Here is an 11,232-nt window from a genome sequence, read left to right as displayed (position 1 = left end):
AAAATTTTTAACGTGTTAATTTCCCCATAATTAATTAATCGAAATTAACGCGTTAAAGTCCCACCCCTAATATATATATATATATATATATATATATGTAATATACACCCAGCGGTCCTGGCATTGATATCTAGATAAGTGGCATATGGAATGAATAAAGTAGATGTACACAGTATATATATATATATGGAGACCCTGATATTGACAGTAAAGTGACGTGCTGTGCATTAAGGCTGATGCTAATATAAACACAAATAAATAATATATGTAAATACATGCTTACATCCTGAAGCAGGATGCAAATACTCTGTGGTTTAGGTGAGGAAGTGGGCAGGTTAAAGAACATTTAAAGTCCAATCTGACTAAGCTGTACATTGACTCTGTCAGGTGAAAATGGTCAGGCCTACATTGCATTTGAAAACAGCTTTGGTGATATTTAGGAGCGTCAGTGGTCGGAACTGTCCTTTTATTTTATATATGAATATTATATTCATATATGTAATATGTATACAATATACAACCTAAAGCCTAAATATACCTGTTTATGTCCACAAATTGGTACATCATAAACAGAACAGCCTGCATTGGACAAGTTAAAGAAAAAAAGTGGATCTGAGATGTAATTGATATTTTTATTTTAAATTTTTGCAATTTACACTCAAATGTAAAGTGGACGTATTACCATTTATTTTGTTTGGTGTGTGTGTGTGTGTGTGTGTGTGTGTGTGTGTGTGTGTGTGTGTGTGTGTGTGTGTGTGTGTGTGTTTATTTTTCTGTTTGTGCATAAGAGTATGTGAATGCCCAGGAGATCCGTACAGACATGAAGTCCATCACAGACCGGGCAGCACAAACGCTGCTATGGACAGAGTTCTTCAGAGGTCAGTCTGTACAAATACTACACTTTTCAGATGTGTGACATTATAAAGTTGGTGGTTTTCAGTTGTTTATTGTTACAGTTAGCCTCATCTTGGAATAAATACCCTTATTTAACTTGTGTTTTCCTTTACCACTGGAAGTGCTTGGGTTCCTGCTGCTTCATGGGAAATGTTATCCTGCCAATGTCGTTCAGAAAAAAATTCACAGGAAATATTGTTTCTGCTTTGCTGTGATGCCAGGTCTGGGCATGACAATGAGCTACCTGTTCAGAGAGCCTGCCACCATTAACTACCCGTTTGAAAAGGGTCCATTGTCACCACGCTTCAGAGGAGAACATGCATTACGCAGGTGAGGATGATCGCTAGCAAACACATTTAGTATCATATGAATGTAGGTGATGATAGGATTTCAGTCAAAAGTCATTGCACTTACACAAAGCCAGAGGAAAAAGTAGATGATTTTACCTGTTTATTTCTGGTCATGTCAGCAAACATGTTAAACTTCTTGTGAGAGCGTGGGACAAAATGTAATTTATATGCAGCAGAGCAGACGTGGTAATTCACTGGTGTTGGTGCTTTGATGCTGTATTATATCACTTCCATTTCCTGTTGTTCTCTGTTACAACACTCAGTGGTATTTTGCTGCTAGCTAGCTTTTTAAGCTTCAGTGCTTCTATTTTTTTTACGTAGTGCCCTGTTTCATGGTGAATTGTATTATTCAAGCATGCATTCTGCTTAATCAGCTCACATTTTCCACATTTCCTTTTTTCCTTCTCATTGTGTTCATGCATACAGATGTTCACAAAGTTGCTAGCTGTACAGAATGGGAGCAGCATTAACACAGTAACCATTTTTTTGTTAAGTAGCAGGTAATTCTGAATATAATTTTTCAAACAGCTCAGCAAATATCAGTAAACACAGAAACACAGGATTCAGCCTCGTATTCCTTTAGTAATGACTTCATGAATTTCTTTACAAATAAAATTTTACCCATTAGAGAAAAAATGTTCACATCCTTCCCACAAACATGTCATTAAGAGCAGCAACTTTAATAACTGCTGATATTTATTTAGACTCCAGCTCTCCTATTGGTCTCTCTGAGCTAACTTCATTACTTAGAGAAGGCCTTCAACCGCGCTCCTCAGGGTATCCTGTGGGGGGTGCTGCAGGATTATGGGGTGTCTGACCTGTGGTTGGCAATAAGTCGTACTCCATCAGGGCTGCCCTTTGTCACTGATTCTGTTCATAGTTTTTATGGACAGAATTTCTAGGTGGAGCCAAGCGGGAGAAGGCTAATAATAATAATCTCATCTCTGCTTTTTGCGGATGATGCGTTCCTGTTGGTTCATCAGGGGGTGGCCTCGAGCTCACAGTGGAACGGTTGGCAGTGGAGTGTGAAGCGGCAGGTATGAGAATTAGAACCTCTGAGGTCATAGTTCTCAGCTGGAAAAGGGTGGAGTGCCCACTCTGGCTCAGGGACGAGTTGCTGCCCCAGCTGGACGCTGCACCGGTCTGTTGTGGAGAAGAGCGCTGAGCGTAAAAGCAAAGCTGTTGATTTTCTGGTTGATCGAGGTCCTTGTCCTCACCCATGGTCACGAGCTTTGGGTAGTGATTGAAAAAAATAAGATCGCGGATTGATTAAGGTGTTCCGGGTGTGTTTTACCAGGAGGGGGCCTCGGGGCAGACCAGGACATGCTGGAGAGGTCATATCTCGCAGCTGGTATGGGAACGCCTTAGTGTTCCCCTGGATAAGCTGGAGGACGTGGCTGGGGAGAGGGAGGTCTGGGTTTTTCTGCTTAGGTTGCTGCCCTCATGACTCGGCCCGGATGGATGGAATTTAAAATGATCATTTTATCTTTATTAACAGGTTATGGCTATTGGACAGCCGCTTGCTAATTGTGGTAATAGCGAACAGTTCCTAGCATGGCAGTACCTCGGCCTAACGCAGCGGCATCCGATCAACTGCTGGCTAAAACGCTGACCTTAAAATACAAATGTAAATTGTTAATTCCAAAACCTTATGCACAAATTTATCAAACAAAGTTATATATAACTGTCTACATTAAAATGCAGGCAATGCCTCAGGTGTTTTTGTACAACTATTTACAGAACAGTCAGGCGTCACAATAAGATGCTACACAAATTATTTGTGCCGCTCCAAAACACAGTTCCTGTCCACCACAGACAGAGGGCGCCATCACAGGCCTGACACTTCCAGGTGTATCACTCCTCCTGTTGTTCACCTGGAGACAACATTTACATTTGAGTCTGCCTTTGATGGCTAAAATGTATTATTATTATAACAACAATACTAAAGTATATTTGTATAGCACTACCATCATTACAGAGTGCTTCCCAGAACACAATAAAAGAACAAACAAGGAGAAAGAGCAAAGAAATTAGCTACAAGTCAATTAAAAGTGCAGTGTCTAAATAAGAATAAGACGTTATTTCAATTTTAATGAACAACTTAAAATGAATATAAAAATCTAGAAGTTAAAAGAATAAGATGGAGGTAAGCTAAGAATGCCAAAAAATATCAAATCTATACTAAATTCTATTTTTAAATAAGCCTTAATATAAATGAGTCTTAGCAATGATTTAAAAGAAGACACTAATGAGCTGGATTTCCTCAGGCAGGTCGTTCCACAGCCAAGGACCCCTACAACAAATGCTTGCTCGCCTTTTGCCTTTAAACGTGAGGTGGGACGAGTGAACAGATTTCTGTCTGTGGATCTGAAGCTGTGCACTTGTTGGCATGGGTACAACAGTTTAAATGTATAGATATATTTTAGGGCCAGGCCGTGAAAGGCTTAAAAAGTAATCAGTAAAATCTTTCAAACAGTGTTGGGCAGCCGGTGTAGACTCTTTAAGACTGCTGTGATATGTGATAAGGCTGCTGCATTCTGTAAAGTCGATTTAATGCTTGTTTGCTTGTGGGGTTGTTTCTATACAAAAATAGATACAGTGTGTGGGTAGTTTTTGAAAATTTATTTTGTATTAATTTCTATTTAATTTGTTTAGAGTTCCAGTTTGTTTGTATTCTTCTGTAACACCTGGAGCTTTTGCCTAGTTTTAGTTTATTATATATACCTGTGGACTGGATGACCTCTAATTTCCTGCTTCTAAATTCAGATAAAACTGAAGATATTTTACTCAGTCCTGCAAACTTTAGAAACCTGGTGTCTAACCAGATCCTAACCCTCCAGTAACACTGAGGAATCTTGGAGTCAGATTGGCCTCCTGCTGCAGCGACAGTACTGACAGGGAGAGAGGATATTTCTCCTCTGTTGGCTTCTCTTCATCGGCTCCCTGTTAAATCCAGAATTGAATTTATAATCCTTCTTCTCACACACAAGATCCTGATATAATTATACACACCTCATAGTGTTGTTTTTTCACAACAAACACTTTCAGACTGCAGGCTTAAGAATGGGAGGGAGAGCCTTCAGCTGTCGGGCATCTTTCCTGTGGAGCCAGCTCTCAGTCTGGATTTGGGAACTTTCCTTTTTGAAAGTTCATCATTAGGGCTGGATTAGGTGGCCCTGAACCATCCCTTGGTTATGCTGCAGTAAGCTCAGACTGCTGGGGGATTTCCCAAAGTACACACTGCAATTTCCTCTCCACTCACCTCTTTTTAGTCTCCATGCATTTTAATGCTGCTACTCCATGATATTAAATTTTGTCTGCTCTCTCTCATAGTTTTTGTCTTTGCGGTTCAGCGTTCTCCCTTTTTTTTTTTTTTTCCTCTTTTCTTTCTCCTCCTCATCTAACCTTAACCTGATTTATTTAACTCTAATTATGAACATTTTATGGTTTATGATGTTTTGGAAACATCAATAATCAATAATTTTGCCCCAGGATAGACACAGGCTCTTCTGTCTAAAGTTAGTCATCACCTCTCTGGCCTTATTCACGTTTAGAAGCAGACGGTTCTTCCCAGACCACCCATTAGTGCTCTGTCCTCCTCCTGCCCATCACTGATGCATTCAAACACTGCATCAGAGTATGTACTGAAAGTTGTACTGAAAGTGGGAGTTTAGAAGGTGAACAGGAGTGGAGCCAGCACAGTCCACTGTGGAGCTCATATACCACACATGACCAAAAGATACAGAGCATTGTTTAATCTTACATACTACAGCCTGTGTTTAGGTGGTCGGTGAAATGGTGCTTACTTACATTTGCTGTAGCTTCTCCCTCGGGAGCAGTGACTGAACTAGTGTAGAAATCAAAGGTGGTTCTCACTGTGTAGCTGTAGAAAATCCAAACTAAATTCAAACTTGTGCATCTAATTCTTGTTTTGTTAAGTCATTAAAGGTGTATGCTGTACAGTTTTCCCTGGAAAAAGAAGAGTTCAAAGAAATTATTAAAAGCCCTCAAATTACTGTAACACAAATGTCCACGATGGATGACCACAGTTGTACTTTTTAAGCTATTGCTATATATGCTGAGGTCATAGTCGCAGCATGAGTGGGTAAGTAGGCCTGTAGCGAGTGTGTGTCCAGGCCCTGGTGGTCAGGATGACTCACAGTTTCTGGTTGAGCAGTGACGGTGCTAGCCACACAACACCACCGTGCTGCCCACAGCAGTGTCAGTGAATGAATTGTTGCCTCCTTTAGCAGAAATACTTTCTTGTAGTTGTTTGTAGTTGTAGTCGTCTGTCTGTCTTTAAGTCTTCTTGGATCCCTCTGTTTTTAGATCCCTCCTTTGTTGCCAGCCAGTACTTTGTCTCTCTATAGTACATCATGAATAAAGAATAATAAGAAATAATTATGTGTATTCATTTATACAGGATCACTGAAGCATATTTGTCAGCAGTGCTGTGTGTTGTTCTGTGGCCTTTTGCAGGTCATAAAATGAGTTTTTGGGATATTGTTTTTTTCCTGGTCTTTGCTAAACAAACCTGCTGCTTGACTGGCAACAGGCAGATGAAACAACATGTGCAGGACCTTTTGACCTTTTAGTGTAATCATGCAGACAGTCTATACAGTCTCAACACAAGTGGTTATCTGGCCACCGTATGGATATATGAGACACACCCCTGTATAGACAGAATGCATGTGAGAGTTTTATAGGAGACTCTGAGAAAAAAACAGCATTAATAATCAAACCTTAACTCATCTTTTCCCAACAGGTACCCCTCAGGAGAAGAGCGCTGCATTGCTTGCAAGCTGTGTGAAGCAATCTGTCCTGCTCAGGTATAAACACATAGTCATACTGATAATATGAACAACATAAAACAACTTTGGCTCTAGGTGTGTTTGCAAGATAACTGTCTCTACTGTAATTGGCTCACAGGACCTCAACTGTGTAAATGAACATAAATACAGTACTGCAAATAATTCTTGAGCAACACATCATTTTTTTACGTGTTGCCAGGAAAATGGGAAACAGGTGTAGTGGGTTATTGAAACATGTGCAGGCATACATGGAAATGCAGTCAAAAATAGTATGCACAATTATAACGAGCTAGAAAGTCAATATTTGGTCTGTACCTTTATTCTCCTGCACACCCTGAACTCATAGCTTCTTTAAGCAGTCTTCAGGAACAGTTCTCCAGGCTTCTTGAAGGACATTCAAAGCTCTTCTTTGGATGTTGCTGCCTTTTCTTCTCTGTCAAGATGATCCCACACTGCCTCAGTAATGTTGGTCCAGGCTCTGGGGAGGCCTGATAGTGCTCCAGTTTTGTGTGTTTCTCTATCCAGGCATGCTTTTACTGCATTGGCAGCACGTTTGGGACTTTTCTGTGCTGATAAGTGAATTTTGACACGATGTCCAACTGAACTGCAGCCCAAACCATGACAGCTTCTCCACCATGTTTCACAGATGGCTGCAGACACTCACTGTTGTACCTTCTCTGTACATACTGATGACAATTTGAACAAAAATTTTCAGATATAGATTCATCGCTTCATCAGACCTGCTGCTGCTGATTTTCAGTGCAGTTCTTGTGTAATGTGGCAGACCTCAGCCTGTCCTCCCTGTTTCCCTTCCTTAAGAACGGCTTCTTGACAGCCGCCCTTCCACTGACACCATTTCTGATGAGGCTTCGGTAAACAGTAGATGGATCAGCTGAAGGACCAGATGCACCTCAGGTCTTTGCTGGATTTTTCCCTGTTTCTTAAGACCGTCAGATACTGTTCGTCTGCTGTAGATAGTTTATTTTTGGGTCTGCCGCTTTTGTTCGTGTTTAATTTCCTTACATTTTTTTAAGGACACACCACACTCTGTGCTGAGATATGACAGGTTTCATCCCTTGAGTTAGGTACCTTTTTATGCTTGAATGATTCCTCGGTTAGTGTTAAGTGGACAAAATATATATATATATATATATATATATATATATATATACTGAAAATGGTTGGGCACAAGGACTAGACTGAAAATGAGTGAAAAAGCAGCCAATGTCCAAAGAAGAAAGTCTGGCTCTTTGGAAGTTAAAAAATATAAAGAAAAGATTTTTGCACAGTACTGTATGTGGGTGAATAAATGTATTCATAATTGGTACAAATACTACATAGCACTGTAAATTTGTGTCTTCACCTCGAACAATTTGTGTTTCCAGGCCATCACCATAGAGGCGGAGACGCGTGCTGATGGCAGCAGGAGGACAACTCGCTACGACATTGACATGACCAAATGTATCTACTGCGGTTTCTGTCAGGAGGCGTGTCCTGTGGACGCCATTGTAGAGGTGTGTGTGAGATCAAACAGTACAAAGTGCAGTGGCATCTGCTACAATGGACAGATATTCAGCTAAAACCACATTATTATTATTATTATTATTATTTTTATTATTATTACTTAATCATTTTTTCAAAATGTTAAATCCAAACGGTCTCTGCATTGTTGTATGACTATTGTCTTTATTAATATTTGTAAATCTAAATTATGAAAGAACGTTATTCTACCAGAAACATACAGGTGCATAAATAAAGATAATAACAGATAATAATGAATTTGCATATCCGAACATAAAATTCACCTACTGTAAAAAGTATCTGTCTTAACTTAAGAAATCAAATGGGAAAGTTTCATTGTGATTAATTGTTGGTTACACTTATTATCCCATAATTTCTTGGCACTTGGCGTGTGCACAGACCTGTCGTGTCATTGACGTCACTTTGCAGCTTCAGTAAGGTAGGGCAGTGTTACACATGCAGTGTTTGCTATAAGAGCATTTTAGGGGGTAAAAAAAAACACTGACAGTATCATTTCTTCGATAGTGTAACAACCCTCGTGAACGCTTCTTGTGTGATTGTAACTGAAAACATAATTCTGTTTGTGTGCTGAACAGCACTGCTTCAGAGAGCCGAGTCGCCTGTGTCTCCAAAAAGCTTACAGAAGAAAGTTTGAATCAGACAGATTAGAGTAGATTACAGTGGGGGAAATAATTATTTGATCTCCAGTTGAATTTGTAAGTTTGCTCACATCCAAAGCAGTGAACAGTCTCTAATTTTTATGGTAGTTTTATTTGAATGCAGAGAGACAGAATATCAACCAAACATCCAGAAAAAAAACACATTACATAGTAAAAGCTAAAAATTCATTTTGATCTCATTGAAGACCCATCTTCAGTGTTTAGGCTGAGGGATGGAGGTTCTCCTTCAAGATTTTGCAGCACATGGCCCCGTCCTTTGGCCCCTCAATGCGTTAAAGTCATCCTGTATCATTAGCAGAAAAACAGCAACAAAGCATCATGTTTCCACCTCCGGGTTTGACTGTGAGGATGGTGTTCTTAGGGTCATACTCAGCATTTCTCTTCGTCCAAACACGGCGGGTCGAGTTGATGCCAAAGAGCTCGAGTTTCGTTTCATCTGACTGCAGCACTTTGTTCACCGGCAAACTTAAGACTGGCCTGTACACGTGCCTTCTTGGGGGAGCTCGCAGGCGGTGCAAGATTTCCATCTATTACTGTGTGGTGTGTTACCAGTGATGTTGTTGGTGACTGTGGTCCCAGCTGGCTTCAGATCATTAACAAGCTCCTCCCGTGTAGTTCAGGGCTGATCCCCACATTTCTCATGATCAGCTTCACCCCATGAGGCAATATCTTCCTCAGCTTCACTCTTAGGTTACGCTGCACCCTCCTCAGACCTTGAAGCCTTTCTGCTTTTCATTAAACAGTTCTTTCAGGCCACCAGTGGTCCAGGTCTTGTTCACAAAGCAGTGAACAGTCCAGGCTGGTAAGGTGTTGTGTTGTTATATTCTGTGACACAGTCAGTCATACTTCTTCCAGTCTGTAGCAGTCCTGCAGTGTCCCCACAGCACCCTTGTCATTTTATTGATTTGAATACCTTTACACTAATTATTGGAACACAAAATTTGTTTTGTAAGCTTACTGACCCTTGACCTACATACTGTACACAGGTGAATCCAATTATGAGAAAGGGTTAAGGTGGCCAATTGCAGGTGTTTCTCCTCTTTGCATCTTCTCTGAAGAGCCTCAACATGGGAGCCTCAAAAAGCCTCTCAAATGATCTGAAGACAAAGATTGTTCAACATCATGGTTTAGGGGAAGGATCCAAAAAGCTCTCTCAGAGATTTCATGTCAGTTTCCACTGTGAGGAACTGACTGTGGAAGAGCACAGTTCTAGTTCAGGCCCGAAGTGGCAGGCCAAGAAAACTCTCAGATAGGCAGAGGTGAAGGATGGTGAGAACAGTCAGAGCAGCTCCAAAGACCTACAACATCATCTTGCTGCAGATGGTGTCACTGTGCATCGTTCAACTATTCACCGCACTTTGCACAAGGAGAGGCTGTATGTGAGAGTAATGCAGAAGAAGCCTTTTCTGCACACATGCCACAGACGTGTTTGCTAAAGCACATTTGGACAAACCAGCTTCATTTTGGAATAAGGTGCTGTGGACTGATGAAACTAAAACTGAGTTATTTGGACATAACAAGGGGCGGTATGCATGGTGGAAAAAGAACACAGCATTACAAGACAAACACTTGGTACCCACAGTGAAATGTGGTGGTGGTTCCATCATGCTGTGGGGCTGTGTGGCCAGTGCAGGTACTGGGAATCTTGTTAAAGTTGAGGGTCGCATGGATTAAAGTCAATATCAGCAGATTCTTGAGAACAATGTTCAGGAATCAGTGACAAAGTTGAAGTTGTGCCGGGGCTGGATACTTCAACAAGACAACGACCCCAAACACTGCTCAGAATCTACTGAGGCGTTCATGCAGAGGAACAAGTACAATGTTCTGGAACGGCCATCTCAGTCCCAGACCTGAATGTTATTGGAAATCTGTGGTGTGATTTAAAGCAAGTCGTAATTCCTCTCTTTGTGTTTGCAGTCCTGTTTTCATCCATGTTTCCTTTTTTGTTCAGGGTCCTAACTTTGAGTTTTCCACTGAAACCCATGAAGAACTGCTTTACAACAAGGAGAAGCTCCTCAACAACGGAGACAAGTGGGAAGCCGAGATTGCTGCCAACATACAAGCTGATTACCTGTATCGATAGACATCACATACAGACGTGCAGGTGTACGTGTACAGTTTGACAAACCAACTTTTCTGACACACACATTCGTTCTGACACAAGAAAAAACCCAGATGAAACATTCATTAGGTTTGTATTTAGGTTTGTTGTCCATTCTTATTTTAAACAACATGGATATCCTCTGGTGTCAGTTCTGATCTTATCTGATATGATGAATATATTTTGATATATTTGACAATGTCATTGGTTTAGATATTTATTGTAGAATGATCAATACTCCACTGGTTATTTGTGTGAAGAGTGTAACCCTGGCACAGCTCGGTCTGGTATGTCGTCATTCAATGAAGACCGTGTTGTTGTGTCTGTGAACCGACTTCATTAACATGCAGACTGAGACCTGACAGCATGAGTGTGCACGCTGAGGGAGGACTGTCATCCTGATTTCATTCTCATTGTCAACACAAGTGTGCACGGTTTATCCTCGTGTTTCAGTCTCATCGTCATCCTGCTGTTTCAACCTTCAGGCAAATAAACGAGGTTCTGGGAGAAAGTTCTGTGTCGAGTGTGAAAACAAGACCCACAAAGGTGTGCAGTGAAGTGGATTTAAGGAATTCAGTCTAAAGAATAAAAGCATATAGGTGCACAGAGGCCACCCACATGAAACTTAGACAAGTCAAAATATTTTACATGCGTGTCAATTTGAATCATGCAAATCATGTTGACATAAGATTTCTTGGAGTGAGTCCGGTAATAAATAAGCAGCATTACTGAGAACTGTGAGTGGGGCTCTTAACATTCAGGATAAGAACTGTGCATACAGGATCACCGCTCTCCAGACTTGGAGCATCTATAATATGCCATGATAATTCACAGATGTTATAATCCCTGCTATTTAATCGCTGTTAGCAAACAGG

At 40.8% G+C, this 11,232-nt stretch overlaps 1 protein-coding gene across 1 annotated transcript in view; it reads left to right on the top strand.

The window, feature by feature from the left end:
• Positions 1-10,868, top strand: part of LOC115776779 (NADH dehydrogenase [ubiquinone] iron-sulfur protein 8, mitochondrial-like) — a 17,319-nt gene extending 6,451 nt beyond the window's left edge. The window contains exons 4-8 of the mRNA XM_030724551.1: positions 789-878; positions 1,116-1,224; positions 6,010-6,073; positions 7,441-7,569; positions 10,208-10,868. Of these exons, the coding sequence (XP_030580411.1) occupies positions 789-878; positions 1,116-1,224; positions 6,010-6,073; positions 7,441-7,569; positions 10,208-10,339 (524 nt within the window). The 3' untranslated portion in view covers positions 10,340-10,868. The remainder of the gene's footprint in view (positions 1-788; positions 879-1,115; positions 1,225-6,009; positions 6,074-7,440; positions 7,570-10,207) is intronic.
• Positions 10,869-11,232: the final 364 nt, after the last annotated feature.

This window comes from Archocentrus centrarchus, unplaced genomic scaffold (genome assembly GCF_007364275.1).
Source record: "Archocentrus centrarchus isolate MPI-CPG fArcCen1 unplaced genomic scaffold, fArcCen1 scaffold_37_ctg1, whole genome shotgun sequence".
Lineage (NCBI taxonomy): Eukaryota > Metazoa > Chordata > Actinopteri > Cichliformes > Cichlidae > Archocentrus > Archocentrus centrarchus.
This window is presented reverse-complemented; position numbering and strand designations above follow the sequence as displayed.